This window comes from Rhinoraja longicauda, chromosome 29 (genome assembly GCF_053455715.1).
Source record: "Rhinoraja longicauda isolate Sanriku21f chromosome 29, sRhiLon1.1, whole genome shotgun sequence".
NCBI classification, from domain to species: Eukaryota; Metazoa; Chordata; class Chondrichthyes; order Rajiformes; family Arhynchobatidae; genus Rhinoraja; species Rhinoraja longicauda.
Genome location: NC_135981.1, coordinates 13,346,717 through 13,367,534, shown reverse-complemented (window position 1 = coordinate 13,367,534; position 20,818 = coordinate 13,346,717). Strand labels below are relative to the sequence as shown.

At 40.4% G+C, this 20,818-nt stretch overlaps 1 protein-coding gene across 6 annotated transcripts in view; it reads left to right on the top strand.

Annotated features, from left to right (window-relative positions):
• Window positions 1-20,818, top strand: part of ddx42 (DEAD (Asp-Glu-Ala-Asp) box helicase 42) — a 45,156-nt gene that overhangs the window by 45 nt on the left and 24,293 nt on the right. The window contains exons 1-10 of one of the 6 annotated variants that reach the window (XM_078424626.1): window positions 1-123; window positions 2,226-2,453; window positions 7,468-7,627; window positions 9,376-9,437; window positions 10,438-10,474; window positions 12,559-12,705; window positions 13,543-13,647; window positions 14,730-14,849; window positions 15,100-15,276; window positions 16,761-16,889. In XM_078424626.1, coding sequence (XP_078280752.1) covers window positions 2,233-2,453; window positions 7,468-7,627; window positions 9,376-9,437; window positions 10,438-10,474; window positions 12,559-12,705; window positions 13,543-13,647; window positions 14,730-14,849; window positions 15,100-15,276; window positions 16,761-16,889 — 1,158 coding nt within the window. In that variant the 5' untranslated portion in view covers window positions 1-123; window positions 2,226-2,232. Of the gene's footprint in view, window positions 124-237; window positions 518-2,225; window positions 2,454-7,467; window positions 7,628-8,438; window positions 8,482-9,375; window positions 9,438-10,437; window positions 10,475-12,558; window positions 12,706-13,542; window positions 13,648-14,729; window positions 14,850-15,099; window positions 15,277-16,760; window positions 16,890-20,818 lie in introns of those variants that run through there. The other 5 variants (XM_078424627.1, XM_078424625.1, XM_078424630.1 and 2 more) reach the window with 5 other exon arrangements.

The following is a 20,818-nucleotide window of genomic DNA, read 5'->3' as shown; positions in this document are numbered from 1 at the left end:
CCCAGTCTCCATTACTTTCCTATTTAAAAAAAAATCCCCGGCAATAACGAGCGATCTTCTGCGCGCATCAGAACGCCAGCTTTTTATTATCCAGGCGCTTGGTGATCGACGCCATTTTGTGTGGTGGGGTTGATCGTTGTTGCACTTTGACCCAGTGGCTTCACGTAGTTCATTCGCGACGTGAAGTGTTGTCGGAGTTTTTAAGTTGGTGGCGCGGGTGAGGGGGGGAAGGCTGGACAGGAGTTAGAACCGGGCCGAAGGAGGCGAGCAGAACCGGAGTTCAGGCGCCGGCTCCTTGTGGATCCGGAGCCAGGCGGGTCGGGGCCGGCGGTGGGCAGTGCGCAGGCGCGGTGGTGGGGGATAGACGGCGGCCGTTTCGCTGCTCGGTGTTGAGGGGGGGGGGTGTGGAGGCGGAGCGGCTCCCACCCACGCACCGAGCCACAGACACACCGACCGACCGGCGGCGTCGCCATCGTCACCCCCAACCCCACGCTCACACCACGATCTGCTGGGTAAGGTATTAAACTCCGGCGACGTGCTTTCCCCAGTGGTCAGGCTTTTCGGGCCTACTTCTGTTCAAGGCCTAGAGTGGCGCTTGGTCAGCCCACCCCAACCTCAGGCGTCCCACTCTCCTTCCCAACACCATCATCAGTCTGAAGAAGGGTCTAGATCCGAAACGTCACCCATCCCTTCTCTCCAGAGAGATGCTGCCTGTCCCGCTGAGTTACTCCAGCAATTTGTGTCTTATCTTTGGTTTAAACAATTCCTTCCTACACATCCCCAGCCCGGCAGCGGTTCCACTCCCACTCCACCCCTTGCAGTGAACATAAGGTAGGCAAGGGCAGGGAAGGAACGTGGTACCGTAGAAGTATACTGTAGGGTCTGAAGAAAGGTCTCGACCCGAAACGTCACCCATTCTCTCTATAAATGCTGCCTGACCCGCTGACTTACTCCCAACATTTTGTGTCTATCTTCCGTGCAAACCAGCATCTGCAGTTCCTTCCTACGCATGATATTGTATGTCCCACAACAAATTAAAAAACACATTGGCACTAAAGAGACAATATTGATTTATTGTTGGACGTAGAGAAATCATGTGGTCCGTGTGCCAGTACTACTTCCTTATTTCGCAGCAAACACAACCAACTTCCAACCAAAAATGTAGGGAGAGAAATACCACGAAAAGGAAAATACTATCCAGCAGGATCCTCTTGCAGTAAACATGATCCTCTTGCAACCTAACCAAACCCTAAGAGTCAAGGCACCAGAATCAGGAACAGCTTTCCCCCCACTGTAATCAAGCTTCTGAAAGGTTGTTACATATGCTGGGGACATTGGACTTTGTCTAAGGAACTGCTATGCTACAATGCTGAGAACTATATTCTTTACTCTGTACCTTCCTCTTTGTTGTATCTATTGTACTTGAGTTTGAACTGGCTATGTATGTTATATCTGATCTGTTTAGTTAGCATGCAAAACAAAACTGCAGTACCTTTGTACATGTGACAATAATAATAATAAACCGAAACTCAATGTTGTTGCTTGGTAAAAATCTTAATGTTTCAATGTTCTGCTCCAGTGAGTATTATGTAATATACTATAATATGTATGTATATATATATATACATACATTGTATGTGTATATATGTACACACATACACACACACACACACGTGTATATATATATATGTGTGTATATATATGTGTATATATGTATATGTATGTATATATATGTATATATATATGTATATATATATATATATATATATATATTATATATGTGTTTAGATAGAGATAGATTTCTACAGATAGATTTATAGAGATAGATAGATAACTATAATATAGTGAGTAACATACTAGGATGGATTCACAAAATATCATGTGTCATAGCTATATAATTAGCTACCTTCCAGCAGTTCTGACCCATCTCTCTACATTATCACACTAATAATTTTTTTATTAATTGTCACAACTGATTATGTTGAATAGTCTTTTTCTTAACAGATCTGCATTCTGGTGTCCAGCTGCTATGTAATCTCTTGCCTTTTTAATGTACAGGGTTTATTTCCTTTTTCTCATTTCAAATGTATTAATCCAGGGCATTCTGAAATTGTGAGAGATAGGTTAAATAGACTAAAGGGCCCTCTTCTATATGTCATGTAAGATAAATCTTTGATTTCAAAGTTTTATGGAGTTTCCGTCATTCTCATTTTGTGTTTATGCAGCTAAACAATGAATTGGAACAAAGGAGGTGGTGGTGCAAAGAGGGGTTTTGGTTTTGGTGGCTTTGCTATTGTACCAGGGAAGAAGGAAGAACCAAAACTACCAAAGACATCACACTCTGTATTCGGTGCACTGGGGCCACCAGGAGGTTATGGGAAAACCCAACCAGCTCAGACACCTTGCTTCTATAAAGTAGGATCTAAGCGGCCAAACTTCGATGAAGAAAATGCGTGAGTATTTTAAGGAGCTGTTTGCTGATTGTGATCACAATTCAGACGGGGAACTGTGAAATAAATAACAATTACTTCCAAGAGCAAGGATTGTGACTAGGAAGGAACTGCAGATGCTGGTTTAAACCGAAGATGGACACAAAATGCTGGAGTAACTCAGTGGGATAGGCAGCATTTCTGGAAAGAAGGAAAGGGTGACGTTTCGGGTTTAGTCCCTCCCTGTGACTTTGTTTGAAATTCATGGTTGAAAATTACTTTCATTTCGTTCTTTAACATTTTCAGTTCTGCATTGTGTATCGTGTGTGGTCTTTTCCCCCTATTTATCATTTCCTAGATGCAATAGATAATGCCTGTATGAAGGTAATTAATGCAAACTGGGCACCTATATCATGGTAATATGTTTTTTTAGTATATTAACGATTCAATATCTTTATTGAGAATTCCAGAGGGAAAAGATAAACCATTTCCAGAGATATTTTGCTAAATTGGGAACTGGAAATTGGAAGATATTTTTAATGTGGAGAAATGTAATGAGAATAATTAGCGGGAATATATTTTTAGATAAGTTTATTTGTCATTCCACTCCTTACAGTGGAACGAATGGGATGAAACGGAGTGCCTCCGGGAGGCATAGTGCAATACAAATGCAAAACATACAGACGGGATGACCGTGCAGTACAATACGATAAAGTACCATACAATTAGACAATGCAATACAACATGATACATATAAACAGGGGATTAAAGCATGTAAACGGTAAAGCATTTAACCTAGAGTTTAAAGCATGTAAACGGTGAATTTAAAACCATCAATGAGAACAGGTAAATTATTGATTGCACATTAAATGAGATTATAAAGTGTAGAGTGCTAGGTGAGGTGCTAACCCCCCACCCCCCGAGTCAGGTGGGGCAGTTCAGTAGATGAACAGCCTGAGGGAAAAACCTGTTCCTAAACCTGGTGGTTCTGCAGCTAATGCTCCTCAGCCTTCTTCCGGAAGGCAGCGGGTCAAATAGACATTGGAAAGGGTGAGAGGAGTCCCTCATGATGTTGCAGGCTTTACTTTTGCACCTTCCTCTGTAAATGTCACTGATGGCAGGGAATCTGGTCCCAGTGATGTGCTGGGCTGTCTTTACAACACGCTGCACGGCTTCTCTGTCTGCAGCTGAACAGGTCCCATGCCAGACAGTGAAGCAGCAGGTCAGAATGGACTCGATGGTGCATCTGTAGAACCTGGAGAGAATGGATGTACCCAGACCAGCTCTCTTTAACCTCCTTAGGAAGTACAGGTTTTGTTGAGCCTTCTTCACTAAGGAGGAAGCATTCTGACTCCAGGAGAGATTGTCTGTGATGTGCACTCCCAGGAACTTGAAACTGTGCACTGTCTCCACAGTCCTGCCGTCGACCTGCAGGGGGGAGTGAGTTCCTCCAGCCCTTCTGAAGTCGACAATCATCTCCTTCGTCTTGTTGACATTCAGAGAGAGGTTGTTGTCTCTGCACCAGAGCTCAAGCCGCCTCGCCTCGTCCCTGTAGGCGGATTCATCGCCGTTGGTGATGAGCCCCACGACTGTGGTGTCATCTGCGTATTTGATGATGTGGTTGGCCTGGTGTATGGTGGCACAGTCGTGGGTCAGCAGTGTAAACAGAAGTGGGCTCAGCACACAGCCTGGGGGCTCTGGTGTTCACAGTGGCACTGAGAGATGACCGAGTGTGGACTTTGACCGTCTGTGTCCTGTTACGTAGAAAGTCCAAAATCCAATTGCACATTGAGGTGCTCAGACCAAGAGAGCTCAGTTTACTTATCAGGGTCTGGGGGATGATGGTGTTAAACTCTGAACTAAAGTCGATGATCAGCAGACGTGCATAGATGTTTTTATTCTCCAGGTGAGACAGGACTAGATGGGTGGCAGATGCGATTGCATCCTCAGTGGAGCGGTTCTGCCTGTATGCATATTGGTGGGGGTCCAGTGTGTTTGGGATGGAGGCGTTAATGTATGCATTGACGAGCCGCTCGAAATGCTTCATAAAGACTGAAATCAGTGCCACGGGGTAGTAGTCATCGAGGCATGTTACTGGGGATTTCTTGGGTACTGGGATGTGGTAGCATATATAGGGAATAGTGTGTAATATGGGGTGTAATGTGAGTGAGATGAGTTAGTCACAGGCTGAAACTATCCAAATAAATAATCCACATCTCTACTCTAATATTTTTGACTTTGGTATACTTTTGTCCCCATTTATTTATATTATTAAAATTGTGCAGTGTCAGATTGTTGGTTATTCCTAAATTTACAGAAGATCAGAACATACCCTCAAAAGTGTTTAAACAAAACGCATATTTTAAAAAATGCTTATTATTTAATAGTTGGCAAAGAGAAATTCCTATAATGGTCCTTAAAAATACTTCTCTGCTCATAAAATTATTTTTTTGCCTGTGATTACGCCATTACAGACAGATTTCCCTTGTTTCCTGATAACTCCCGGCCGTTAGTCTTCGGTGGTCCTTTTGCGATGAACTAATTTCCGTTCTGGTTCAGTGGATTCTGCGTTGGCAAATAAGGCTAATGTGGAATTCTTCCATGATGGGTTAGGTGGTGGCTAATGGGCAGGTGGTGTGAGTGGAAGTTCATAAGGCGGTCCACATTTTAGAAAACATAGAAAATAGGTGCAGGAGGAGGCCATTTGGCCCTTCGAGCCAGCACCGCCGGTGCTGGACGTTACGCTGAATGTTTGTGCTACTTGCTTTTCAAATACTCCTTGACTTTGAATGGTCTTTGGCCAGAGAGTCAATGTGAATGTTGCACTTCTTCAAGGAGATGTTGAATGCATCCCGTAATCTTTGCCGCTGTGTGCATGGTCATCTCTGCCCATTGCAGGAGGCTGGTGTTGAGCATGCAAGTGACAGGACCTCCCCAGCAGAGTCAGTGTATTTAGGGTCTCTTTGCTGGGGATGTTGATCTGGAAGAAGAGATTCTGACAATGCTTCAATGGTCCTTCCACAAAATCTGTCAAATTTTGTCAAGAGTGCTCTGGTATTTTTTCATTGCCATGAGGTGGTTACTGTAAATAGTCTAAGGCTCAGAAAATGATAGAAATGTAGGGATCTGCTGCCCAGTATACCATGAGTTTTGTGCTAAGTTTATCTTATGTATTTCATCATCAATGACTCCCTCTGCTGACAAGTGGTTTCTGAGCTATGGGAAGCCGTGCATAAGTTCCAAGATTCCACTATGAACTTTAATTGTTTGAAAGCAGTGTGGTACAGTAGTACCAGGTGGGTAGAGGACCATTGCCTTGCAGATTTTGAGTGTAAAGCCCGTCTTCTCATTATTGCATAATAAGGGTTTGAAACTTGACTTCGGAGCAGACGCAAGTGTTGTCTGCACACTGCAGCTTGACACTGAGGTTCAGGTAATCTTGGTTCTGCAAAGTAATCATGGTGGTTGATCCAGTTTGCATGCCACCATGGAGAAAATGGCTTACATTTTTGTTTGTTCCATAAGTTTGTGTAAGTTCATATGAATTGATACTGTCAAAGGTACTGGTGAAATTGAAAAAGGACATGTATAAAGTCTGGTGCTGCTCCATGGATTTTTCTTGGAATTGTCATGCTAAGAAAATCATACCCATTGTGCTTCTGGATAGATGGAATCCACACTGATATTGAGAGCAGCTCTTTGATTCTGGGAGGAATCATTTTGGGAGAATTCTGATTTCCCCTGTGGTAGACAGTAGGGAGATCCATCTCATAAACTCCAACAGCTCTTTTTAAAAATCGTCATCATTGCAGCAACTTGAGGTCTCTGGAACATGCTACTCTTGGATGTAGGTGAGGAGGCTAAGGATTTATGACTGAGGATTTATAGCATTGAATTTCTGGGTTTCAGTGGCGATGCTATCAGTTGCCATGGATATATCTTTAACATTTCTGGTGTGGGGCAGGGTGAGCTTGGGTAGGCTGCTGTGGATGGAGTCAAGTGTGGTCACATCAAACAATGTATCAGACAAGGAGGTCCCAGTGTTTCTTGCAGTGTCTGTGCTTATGTTCCTGATGCGGTGATTTTATGCGCTGTATCAGAACAACCAGGTCTGTGGGGTCCCTGAGAACTTTGGCAGTCTTCAATTAACCTTTAAAACAAAGAACAGTACAGCACAGGAACAGGTTCTTCTGCCCATTATGTCTGTGACAAACGTGATGCCGTTAAACTAATCTCCTTTGCCTGCAGGTGATCCATATCCCTCAATTCCCTGCCTATCCATGTGCCTATCTAAAAGCTTCTTAAATGCCACTATTGTATCTGCCACTACAACCACCACCACCCCTGGCAGAACATTGCAGTTTTGACACATACTTTACTGCACTCCCGGCTCTGGCTCTGTTGCACTCTGATGTTCTCGAGTCCCAACTCCCTGCCCCTGGTTCCAACCACCCACCCCTAACCACGGTAGTACATGGTTCTACTTGCATACTTTTATGCAAGGCCCCCGACCCTGCCCATACATCTCACTACACCTGCCCCGCTCACTCCAGCACATACCTAATCGCAGTAGTCCCCAGTCTTACCATCCACTCGGGTCCGTGGTTCTATTGCATACCTGTATACACAGGACCCTGACCTTGCTCCTGCATCTCACTACACCTGTCCTTCATTTCAAAACGTACGTAATCACACCAGTTCCTAAGCTCACTAACCACACTGGTTCCTAGTGTTCTTAATCCTTGGTTTCATCCATACACCTAATCATATTGGTCCCCATTTTCAGCCACCTAATCACACCAGTCTTCGGTTTTGCCCACACACCTAATTGCAACAGTTCCTGATTCCATCTGTAATTCTGTTATTACTGGTCTTGGCATGCCCACATACCTCTCTACACTGGTCCCTGGCAATGAGCCACATTTTCTCCTGTGTAATCTCATCAAATGAAAAGCTTGCATCTAGTTCTATTTCATCAACTTATTTTTAATTACTGCTAGTATTAAGAAATCATTACTCTGTTGCTTGGGTCTTCTAGATATTTTGAAGATGATGATGAAGAAGACAATTCAGCCAATGTTGACTTGCCCTACATACCTGCAGAAAACTCTCCAACCAGACAACAGTTCGCCAGTAAAGCTGAGGACCTTGAAGACAGTGAAGAGGACCCTTTGGATGCGTATATGGCTGAAGTGGAGGTGATTTAAAATTGTTAATTAATTTTGCTTTAATTTGGTTGTGGTAATTGATATTTGCAACATATACTTGTACACGTCCAGAAATTCCATCATGTCCATTGACTGCGCAGCAAAAGCATAGACTGCTGAGTGCAAGCGAGACATTCCTACTTCATTTCAAAATGTATAGTTAGCTTCGGTCTCAGACTAAAATTTACACTAATGTAATATATTCCCATTTCTCAATGGCCCCAAATGAGAATTAATTTACACCATTATTTATTATTCAGCTGCAGGTTGCCTGTAACTGTATTATTTCACTAATGGAAGTAGACTGAACACTAGTTTATTTCATCGACTTCTGAAGTGATTTGAAAAGAAAATCTTTGCTTCGGTTGCAGAAATGTGTCCAACTGATTTTACCAACTCTGATCAAGATAAAAATGTCAATTTAACTGTGAGGCAGCAGTTCAATATAGGGTCATTTTACTTTATGTCTATGTACACTAGTTACTGGGTCTCGACTTCCCATGCTTATTTCGTGCAAAAATTTTGTATCATACAGATTCTGGAGACATCCACCTAATTAGCTATCATGTGATGTGAACCCAGGTCTCAGATGAGGTTCACCTTGTGTGTGTCCTGTTTCTATTGGTTTTAAGGTTGCTATCCAACATATATGCAACTGTAAATCTCAGTTAATTGAGCACTTTTGGGACTTTGGTGCAAAACTAACAGGTTTTATAGAGTGTGTGATGTTATTCTATTAATCTTCCTAGAAGAATGTATTTTTTAAAATATAATGTTACATCATGGAATGATATTTTTCCAGTGACCCTGGTAAATTTGAAGCAAGCGAGGAGAAATGGTACCAGGTGAGTTTAAAGGGAGCAAGAGAACCAGGGCCATGGCCAAATGCATGGGGAATATTGGAACCAAGGTGCCAGATAAAAAGAAAGGGAGAACAACATCAATTGGTGAGCCATGTGCTGTCCCATTGGAATTTTGAAGAGCTTGATAGGGCATTATTATTTACTGCACTTGCAAGTTTTAACTGTTAAATCTCCCAATCCCTGTATATTGCTATAATAGATATCGTAAAACTTGCAGTGTGGCAAATATGTTCAAACCTGAACTGAACATCTGGTTATGGGTGGTGCACAAACCTGCTTTTGTGAGCCAGGTTCACTTCTGACCTTGGTTGCTGTCTGTGTGAAGTCTGCAAGTTCTTCCTGTGGCTGCATAGGTGTCTTCCGGCTGTTCTTTTTTCTCCCACGTGCCAAAGACGCTATGGTTAGTGAGTTAATTGGTTACAGTTAATTTCCCCAAGTTTATAGATGAATGGTGGAATGTAGAGAGAATTTTTTTAAATGGGTGCTTGACAGTTAGCTTGGTCTTGGTGGGCAGAGGAGACTGTTTCCATGCTGTGTGAGACTATGACACTATGACTGCCATTTGTGACCATCACCAACGTCTCTACTCCAAGTTATATGCACAAAACAGGCCCTTCAGCCCAACTCGCCAATGATGACCATGATGTTTTCCTAAACCATTTCTGTTTGCCTGCATTTGATCATATTCTTCTAAACCTTCCCTAGCTACGAACGAGTCCAAATATATTTATTTGTTGCAATAGTACTTGCCTCTTCCATGTCCTCTAGCAGCTTAAACTGAATCAAATTCATTGATGTAACTGACATGATGCACCAAATCATTTGACAGCCAGAAATGGAACGGTTGTAATGCTACCTTGTTTTTTCTCTCTCTAGGATCAAGCAGCAAAAGATATTAAAAGACTTGATGAAAAGGAGTGCGAGAAGACAAATTCCAAGTAAGAACCATTTCTATTCTAAGTCTTAATTTTGCACAAGCTCATTTGTAATTACATTGAGGTAATTGAGTTTACAATTCACTAATCAGCCCGAATTAACTTACCTCGACTACCTTACATTTTATCTATAATGAAAAAGTGAAATAAGACAAAGTTGACAACTCTTTACTAGCCCAATTTGTGACATCATAGAAAATGGCCAAACAATTGAAAGTATTGCTAAAATCCTTCTGTGATTGAGATTTGGCTATTTTGGGCTGAAGTCATAAAGTGAAGATATGTTGAAAAGATGTTTTGCAGTCCAAGATGAATACTTCAATATTAGCATAATCTATAAATCATATCTACCATACCCTCAACGTTCCATTAGTATTAATGCTAGTTTTAATCATGCAGCAAGGGTAGCTGGGAATACTTTCTATTTTTTAAAAGTGACAGTAAATTTTGAAATGCAAATTAAGAATCGACTTGAAGTTGAAAACATAAGCTTAGAATATGATCACTTGAAATAAGTAATATCACAGTTGCCAAGATCTGCAGCTGACTAAAAACAATTTGTTTGAGGAACACTCTATGGATTTCTTTCAATTTGAGCATTATTATGAAATCCAATATTATTTCTTGCATCTGCATTTAACTGTAGAAGTAGTAGATGTAATTTAAGAATATTATGTGTTACTTATATGGAATGTCATTGTATTAAACAAAAGAAATGTAGCGCTGGAATTATTTTGTAGAATACATTTTTATCTATAATGAAAATTGGTTTATTTCTAAAGATGCTGCATGGGAAAGTCCATGTTATTGAAAAATTGTGAACACAAAAGTCAGTGTTATATTTTGTCTCTGATTTTAAAACAGGAACAAAGTTTATAAAAGATTATCAAGAAAATAGGAACTTCTAGGTGTATTCACACTGTGATCATTTCATGCTTTGCTGCATTCACACTGGGTCTGTTGAACACTTGTAGGGAGTTGGTTTTTCCCTTTGTTTTTGCAGGGGTATAAGGGATGACATTGAAGAGGAAGATGACCATGTGAGTTCTTGCACTGTCTTTATTGCCTATACCAAAAAGAATAATTCATTGTTGTGTATCCACTGTAGCCTTTAGTTTGTCTCAATTCTTAGTACGCAGCCACAATTTAATGAAGATGCCTGCCTTATTCTATTTAGTAACATTGAGATTTTTCCATTGTTTGCATCTACATTCTGGAACTGGATTCTACTATCCTGCTTTTGTTTGGATCTCTTTTTTTGAAAAATAAATTCCCTTACAGCTAGAACATCCGTGTGGGGTGGGGGGAGCAGGGTGTCAAAGGACAGACTAGAATCCAATTGCTAACTGCCCAAAATTGGCAAAACAACTAAATTAGCCCTTCTTCATAAGTTTGTTCTAATCCTATACTTTTACAGTTATCAGTGCACCACTTTCCTGTGAGATGTTTTGACCATGCTACCACTCATCATTGAAATTAATTATTTGCCTTGTGAAAATGCTTTATATATTAATTGGTAGCCATATCAATGACTTGGTGCTAACTCTAGGCTGCAGTGGAAGGAAAAATTCTGTGTAATTAAAATGACTGAAAATGTTTTATTTCTTTTAATTGAGAATTCTATAGGTTTCAACAATTTATTTTTATCAGCACCTAAATGCTATTCCTTATCTTTTGGGGGGCTCTATTAATGCAACTTGCTTGCAATTTCTCCCACTACTGTTCTCAGTTGATGAGTAAATTGTATATCTCTCAATATTGCTAGCAGTTTCTGATGTGCTTTTTGTAATTTGTGAAATCACCCATGTTATTAAAAATGTGATTGACTACCACTGCATACATTTACGACAATAATTTTGTAGCAGGTCCTTGTAATGCTTTTCAATTAATTTTCAAATGAAACTGGTAGAAATTCTTTCTGATCTGGTAGTCTTGTATCTCTCCTCAGCAAAATGAATTAGTGCTTCCTTTACCCTGCCATATCTTTTCAAATGCCATGCTTTAAGTAGAGAAATAAGCAGGAAAAGTGAACATGGAATATAACTTTAAAAATGAAACCTGCAAATTGGGAGTGGTGGGTGTAAGATGGAGGTGTCGATGTGTAAGAGAGAGAGAATCAAAGAATGGGAGGCAAGTGAAACACAAACAATGAGTACAGGGAGCTGAATGAAAGAATGACCTAAAGGCAAGTGTGAAAATAATACTTGAACCATTGCTAAAGAAGAAGCAACTGAGATGGGACAAATGGCTAGGAGTGAGTGGAAGAACAAAAGAGATGGGGGTGGTTCAGACTGAATTCCCGAGAAATAAGTAATATAATTATGAAAATAATCCAAAATCAATATTTGTTATTATAAATTGAGAAAAAGTTATCACATTGCATTACTGCCATTATTAAATGAGTCCAAAGTACTTGATGTCAGTTGACTGCAGTGCTACCGGAAAGACCAAACTCTGTGCTCAGATTCAAGCTCATTATTGTAAAACCTGCTGGTATTTGCAGTAACTGATTTACAGATATGTTTGATTTGGTGTTTCTCAGATATCTGTTGTAATCCTAAAACAGTCAATGGTTTTGTCACCAGAACAGCTGATCTTCCATACCTGGACAAGTATTTTTTATTCTACATTGCCACATGCATGCAATGATTTACTGGTTCGTAAGCAGCAGTAAAACCCAGGAAAAATTGTCTTTGATGGGAGTATAGGTAAGATAAATTTGTGGATGAAAATGAATTAGCAGAGAAAAGACGGAGAACACCAAATACACATGAATATCTTTAAAAAAGGAAGGAAAAAAATGTCCAGGTTGTACAAGTGATCGGGGAATTGCAAGCTTTAATCGGGTGATTTCCCCTCTATGTGAAAGGCATTTAGGAAATAATGAGTTAAGGGGAGCCATGTGACACTTCAGATTAATTTCCATGTGAGTCCCTTTCAAATTATTTTTATGTAGTTCCTACTATTGTGTATTAGCTATTCTGTCATTGATCCATTTAGTGAATACTGTTTAAACACCATTGTATTTTCAAGGAAATTGACGTAGGTTTAGGGAAAGCTCAGTGTAATGAGCTTTCTCAGCGTTCTCTCTCCAGTTTGACTTGTGGATTCCATCTTTGTGCAGGAAGCTTATTTTCGCTACATGGCTGAAAATCCTAATGCTGGTGTGGTTCAGGAGGAGGAGGATGATATTGACTATGATAGTGATGGCAATCCCGTACCTCCACAGAAGAAAGTGATTGATCCATTGCCTTCCATTGACCACACTGAGGTAAGTAAAAACCTGAAGAGATTCCAAGTCGTGTAACGTTTGGTCATCAGGGTGAATTGAATTTGAGCCTTTGAATATGAATATCTGCTGTTAGAGCACTCCACCCTATGTAATACTTTGATTTTTTTATTAAAGTTTTGAACATATCCTAATGATTTTTTTTACAGTAGCATACTAGGAAATATATTTTGGTTGGGTATTTTCAAGGTGTGCGCACAACTCTCTAGAAAATTGTCCCTGCAAATGTTTGAGAATTTCACCAACTTTTCTGGATTCTTTGCCTTTACAGTAACTTTCAGCTGTTGAAGTAAAGAGTTGATTTATTTCTTTAAAATGATATTCTTTACCACTTTGAACTGTTTTGTCCAAGCCCTATCCCAACCCAACTTTGGATCAAATAGCAAGCTGAATGATGAGCGGTTCAGTGATAGAGAGTTGAAAACTGATAGAGACGGCAAAAATACGCATCAAGAGAGAACTTCCTTAAGGTGGAAGCACTTTATATCTGAATTCAATTCATCCAGACTGCCAGTGCTGTGGTTACTTCATTGTTATTTTTTAATATATTTGGATTTTGGAGAGTTTGCCTTGATTAATGTAATGGTGACAAATCTTCAAAGTATGATAAATCCTTCTGTTCATTCATAATGTTTCTAAATTGAGTTATTTTAGAAAATCGTGGCATGTTATTATAGAACTACATGTCAAGAGAACAGAAGAAAGATAAATATTTTACGAAGATAAATGTTTCTTAGATTTTGATCCTTTGCCATTCTTTAACTTATTGAATTCTTTAAATTGAACCAATTGAGACCGATTATTTATGGTTCCTCTTAGATTGAGTACCAGCCATTTGAAAAGAATTTCTACATTGAACACGATGAGTTAGCAAAGCTTTCACTCATACCTCTAGCTGAACTCCGGCAGAAGCTGAATTTGAGAGTAAGTCTGACCTTTCCTCTACCAACATTTTATTTCTATGTCGATGGGAGTTATGGGATTCAGTAGGAAGAAGTATTAATTGAAAATTTCTGTTGCATTTCCAAAGCAAGTGTTGGTTTAATCCTATGATTGCAGTTGATTTAGTGTTGCTGATCAAATTGCTGAATGTTTGCTCTGATTTGTTTATCTTATCTGTATGATCATATTTTATAAAAGATGTATTTCCATTTCACACTTGACAAAATTAAAGATTTTATCAATGAGATTCTTATCCTGCGTTTTGATCATAAATTTGACCATTGTATTTGCCAAGTATATTAAACATTCCCAAGATCATAATGTGCAATGAAGAATAATGCATGCTGCAATTTCTTGGAATATTTTGTTACAACTAATTTCATCTCCTTCAATGGAATTCATTCCACTCTAAATTTAATAAAATCCTATCTTAGTTTCTTTGTGATGCCTTTCATGTGACTGTCACATGGACAATGTTAATACTAGTGCCTGTCATGCATTTTGAGATCAGTATTTTGAGATGTGAATTTTGATTCACATCACTTGGTGATGTGAATTTTTGAGCATCAGTAATACTACGAAACTGAGCTAAGAACCCGCTTATATTGATGCAAAAAAGGTCAGGTATTGGAGCTGCGGTACTTGACATCACTGCACTGAGCTGATGCCGAGTAAGTGCAAGTAGTTTTGGTTATAACGTAATACATTGTAAAGTCCCTTGAACCATATTTGGGGGAAATTGAAAGTGGCTACTGACCGGGTTCATAATGCTTAGATACTGTAGTGTGCTTACAAATCAGGTTTAAATCTTAAACTTGATATCTGTCATTAACAATGATAGCTTTGTGTTTGCAAGAATACTTTTTCGCTGCTTAATTTGTTACATTGTACCATATATTTTTTGCTGCAGTTGAGTATGTTTTGGAAACGAGCTTTTGGAAATTATAATGTATAATTGTAAAAATGTAACTGTGGAAAAACTTGTGAGAATTTTTAATTTGAGGATATTCTAACTGAATTTAGTTTTAAGAGTATTTAACAGAATTGGCTGTGTTCCTCTGCAGGTCTCTGGCGCTGACCCTCCCAAACCTGGCAGCAGCTTCGCTCATTTTGGCTTTGATGAGCAGTTGATGCACCAGATTCGAAAGTCGGAATACACACAGCCTACACCTATACAATGTCAGGTAAGAGACTGGCTCTCACTTGTCGTTATCTTCCTTTGCAGTTCTGCTGCCTATAGAATATTTTTATTTTCCATCAGAAACACCTTGCCATATGTAATTTTGTTATACAGCGATGCTGATAATTAGAGTAGTTGAATATAACAATTTGGATTATAAATGTAATACACTGCATTGTGAATTCAGTCCTCCCTGTCCCCTCCCAGGGAGGAAATAATATCCTAATGTTCATTAAATGTTTATTTGGATGCAGGGTGTTGCCATAGCGCTGAGTGGCAGAGACATGATTGGAATTGCCAAAACTGGTAGTGGTAAAACTGCTGCCTTTATTTGGCCGATGTTGGTTCACATCATGGATCAGAAGGATCTGGAACCTGGGGATGGACCTATCAGTGTAATCGTCTGCCCGACCAGAGAACTCTGTCAACAGGTACAGTAATGTTAGAGATCATGGAAGCAGCTCAAATCTATGCACCACTGGCAGCTGGTGCAGCATTGATGAGAAACATAGCAAATGTCTGCATGGTGGAATCTGTACCATCTGAGCCTGTGGTTCTGAAAAAGAATACTTCTGTAGACTTTAAAGTTGTCTTTGATTCTTCATTTTTTTTAAATCCTCATTTATGAATAATTAGCAGATTTGTTGAAAAGGAAACGTGTCACTTATGGTTAAAAGTACAAATTCCTATGTTCATAATTTGAAGTAAATCAAGAAGCAGTCATGTTAACATCTGTCTAATGAAAGGCTCTGGCTTTTTTCCACTCCAGATGTTGGCTGATGAAATTGTTTCATGAATTTTTTTTTTTTTTTAATCTACCTAATTTGTATACACCTTCTTTACTTGTAGACATGCCATTCTGAACTTTAAGAGGTTGCACACTTGTTTTATTTGTGTAGAAATGGCCTCGCATTCAGTTGAACTTGTCACATGATTATCTTTCACGTGAGTGATAGCCCCAATTCCACAATCTACCCTCTTGCCATGTGTGTTCATTTCACCGCTACGGAGATACAAACTGTCAATGTGCTCAAATCAGAATACTGTAAATACTAGAAATATAAAATAAAACATAAAATGCTGAAAGCAGCATGTTTGGATAGAGAATCCGTGGTTATTGTGAACTCTTGTTCCTTTTTACTAATGATATCGGAATTACAAAGAAGAGTAGCTGAATTCCAATATGCAAGGCATTAGTTTAATGAGCTTCCATGATGATTGTCTTGTTTCTTGGGTTCATGACTTATTGAAAGTTCATTCCTAGTCACAAAATTCTGTTGCAGTATTTCACATCTAGGTCTTTCTGGGTTATGTGGGTTTCAATTATTGGGCATTGAGGTTTTTCCTAAATTCATGTCTGCAACCAGTCCACCAAAGTGACAGGAAAAGTAATACCCTGGAGAGAAGGAATGGGGTACGTCACCCATTACTTCTCTCCAGAGATGCTGCCTGTCCCGCTGAGTTATTCCAGCTTTTTGTCTATCTTCAGTTTAAACCAGCATCTGCAGTTCCTTCCTACACAAAGTAATACCCTGATTCTCTAACATGTTGCACTTGTTGATGCTGTTAACTTGGCATCTAGCAGGTCACTATGAACACAGATCTTTAGAGCACATGTATGTACAGCCTTCAATTCATCCACATCTGGTAAAGTATTCCTAATTTACATTGATGGGGAAAACATTGGGGTTGTAACTACTAGTAATGTCTTTTAAACATGGAGTAAACAGCAAATATAATTGAATTAAATTGCATATTTGTACTTTGTCAGTGAAAGGTCAAATTTCAAGCTAGTAGGTGACACGTGTTGCAAATACCCTCATACCCAATCCTTACTTAATAGTAACTTGTTGATACTGCACACTATTTTTGTGATGCGATTTATTGATTTTAGTTTATTTTCTGTCATATGCAGATTCATTCTGAATGTCGGAAGTTTGGAAAAGCCTACAACCTGAGGTCAGTGGCTGTGTATGGTGGCGGCAGCATGTGGGAACAGGCAAAAGCTCTTCAAGAAGGGGCAGAAATCGTTGTGTGTACACCGGTCAGTATATAAAATACACTTAACAGAATGCTATGCACAATAATCATTCAAAGAGGTAAAGTTAGAGTTGTTGCTACTATAAAACAATTTGTACACATGTAGACTTTTGTGCCCCAGAATTAACGTACTATTTTTTAGTTGTTTTTACGCTGTTTTACTTTGGATAATTTGATCCCAGCTTATACATCTTGGAAGCAGACCATTGGCCTGGTACCATTTGCCTCCTATCCTTCTAAACCTTTCCTATCTGGTCTAAATGTATTTTAATCATTGTAATCCCTTCCTCTGGCACCTTGTTTCATATAACCACCACTCTTTGTGTGGAAAATGTTGCCCTTTGGGTCCCTTTTAAATCCTTTCCCTCTCGCTCTAAACCTATGCTGTCTAGCTTTAAAATTCCCTACCCCGGGGGGAAAAAAAGTGACCTTTCACCTGTTCTACTCCCTTCATGATTCTGTATACCTCTAAGGCCACTGCTCAGCTTCCTATACTGTAGGAGAAACAAAATCCAGTCTATCCAGCTTCTCCTGGTATTGCAAGCCCTCCAAATCTGGTAACATCCTCATGAATCTTCTCTGCACCCATTCCAACTTAATGACAATCTTCCTACAGCTGGGTGTCCAGAACTGTACGCAATAGTCCAGGTGCGTCTCGCCAATGACAAGGGTGGCACGGTGGTGCAGCGGTAGCGTTGCTGCTTTACAGCACTTGCAGAGCTGGAGACCCGGTTTCGATCCCGACTACGGGTGCTGTCTGTATTGAGTTTGTATGTTCTCCCTGTGACCGCGTGAGTTTTCTCTGAGATCTTTGGTATCCTCCCACACTCCAAAGACGTACAGGTTTGTAGGTTAATTAGCTTGGGTTTGTCTGCTTGGTATACATGTAAATTGTCCCTATTGTGTGTAAGCTTGTGTTAATGTGCGAGGATCGGAGGTCGGTGTGGAATCGCTGGGCCGAAGGGCCTGTTTCCGCGCTGTATCTCTAAACTAAACATACAATTGTAGAAGATCTGAATGTTCAAATGATCAACTCCAGAAGCATTACTTTTTTTGAGGGATAAATGTTGGAGAACTTGTCTGCTGTGTAAAATAGTAGAAATAGTAGTGTCTGTGGAACCATCTGAAATCGGCAGGCAAATCTTACATTACTCAAAGACATAACTTTATTTTTAAAATATTTTAAAAGTGAAATCTTGCCTTGTTTGCAAGATTAAACCTACATTTCCTCAGAATTAGAAACATTGATAAGACAGTCCATAATGTCCATAACGTTTGGGACAAAAACCCATCATTTATTTATTTGCCACCATATTCCACAATTTGAGATTTGTAATAGAAAAAAATCACATGTGGTTAAAGTGCACATTGTCAGATTTTTATACATTTTGGTTTCACCATCTAGAAATTACAGCAGTGTTTATACATAGTCCCCCCATATCAGGGCACCCGTAATGTGTTTGTAATTGCACAGGTGTGTTTAATTGCCTCCTTAATGCAGATATAAGAGAGCTCTCAGCACCGAGTCTTTCCTCTAGTCTTTCCATCACCGTTGGAAACTTTTATTGCTGTTTATCAACATGAGGACCAAAGTTGTGCCAATGAAAGTCAAATAAGCCATTATGAGACTGAGAAACAAGAATAAAACTGTTAGAGACATCAGCCAAACCTTAGGCTTACCAAAATCAACTGTTTGGAACATCATTAAGAAGAAAGAGTGCACTGGTGAGCTTACTAATCGCAAAGGGACTGGCAGGCCAAGGAAGACCTCCACAGCTGATGACAGAAGAATAGAATAGAATAGCCTTTCACAAAACCAACATAAAACAAAAAAAATATCCATCGCAGTGAGTCTCCTCCAGTCCCTCCTCACTGTGATGGAAGGCCAGAATGTCTTTCTCTTCCCTGCTGTCTTCTCCCATGGTCAGGCAGTCGAACTTGCCACGTCGGGGCTCCCGACATTGAAGCCCCCGCCGGGCGGTAGAAAATGTTGCGACCTATTCCATGCCACGCCGGACGGTGAAAAGTCCGCAGCGGGCCGACCCAAGCCCCGCGATTCGGGGCGGGCGAAGACGCTGCCACTGCTGGAGCTCCTGAAGTCGGTCCCCCACCCAGGGACCAGTGAACTTCAGGCGTCCACAAGGCCCGCGGCCGAAGCCTCCAAAGGCGAGTCGCAGCCACCGCACTCGCAGCGCCACCACAGCTTCTGAAGGCAGCCAGCTGCGCAGGTGGTGAGTACAGTTCAGTCCGCGGGCTCTGCGAACCAGAGCCCCAGGTGGTCCCTGCTGGAGGCCACCAGCTCCAGGTGTTTGGCCGATGGTAGGCCGCAGCGGGAACGGAGACACGACCCAGAAAAAAGGTTGCGTCTCCGTACAGAAGAGACATTTTTTTATAGTTTCCCCCACCCCCCACACAAAGTACACAACCAAAATAATACATCACATCCAAACACTACAATTAAGACAAATTAAGACAAAAAACTAAAAAAACACTAAAAGACAAATGGACTGCAGGTGAGCCGCAGCTGCTGCAGAGCGCCGCCACTTCCAATTCTCTCTATAATAAAGAAAAATCCCCAAACACCTGTCCGACAGATCAGAAACACTCTTCAGGAGTCGGGTGTGGATTTGCCAATGACCACTGTCTGCAGACTTCATGAACAGAAATACAGAGGCTACACAAGATACCAACAACTGGTTAGCCACAAAACTAGGATGGCCAGGTTACAGTTTGCCAAGAAAAACTTAAAAGAGCAACCACAGTACTGGAAAAAGGTCTTGTGGACAGATGAGATGAAGATTAACTTAGAGTGATGGCAAGAGCAAAGTATGGAGGGGAGAGGAACTGCCCAAGATCCCAAGCATACCACCTCGTCTGTGAAACACGATGGCCTGGCATGTATGGCTGCTGAAGGTACTGGCTCACTTATGTTTATTGATGATACATCTGCTGATGGTAGTAGCATAATGAATTCTGAAGTGTAGAGACACATCCCATCTGCTCAAGTTCAAACAAATGCCTCAAAACATTGGCCGGCGGTTCATTCTACAACAAGACAATGATCCCAAACATTCTGCTAAAGCAAAGGAGATTTTCAAAGCTAAAAAATGGTAAATTCTTGAGTGGCTGTCAATCACCCGATCTGAACCCAATTGAGCATGCCTTTTATATGCTGAAGAGAAAACTGAAGGGGACTAGCCCCCAAAACAAGCATTAGCTAAAGATGGCTGCAATACAGGCCTGGCAGAGCATCACCAGAGAAGACACCCAGCAACTGGTGATGTCCATGAATCACAGACTTCAAGCAGTCATTGCTTGCAAAGGATATGCCACAAAATACTAAACATGACTACTTTCGTTTACATGACATTGCCGTGTCCCAAACGTTATGGTGCCCTGAAATGGGGATATGGGGGGGGGGGGACTATGTATAAACTACTGCTGTAATTTTGGCATGGTGAAACCAAAATGTATAAAAATGGCCTTTATTAAAATCTGACTCTGCACTTAAACCACGTGTGGTTTTTAAATTTTATTTTTCTATTACAAATCTCAAATTGTGGAGTACAGAGGCAAAAAAGTAAATTATGGGTCTTGGTCCCAAACATTATGGAGGGCGCTATAGGTGCAGGTGTAGGCCATTTGTCCCTTCGAGCCAACACCGCCATTCAATATGATCATGGCTGATCATCCAAAATTGCTAACCACTTTGCTCAAACAGCCACTGTGACAGTGCTTCAGCGTGAATTGAGTTTTTAAAAATTGTTTCAATCTATCCACAGGTGGCAGTGTACTCTTTAATGCTGAATGCCTTATAATATATGTGATTGATAATAGAGTTTATTTTTAAAGTTTGCTGCATTATGTTGTTGGAAATTTGTATCAATGTTTCAGAATGCTGTAAAATAATTGTTCCCGTGGCTCAGAATGATT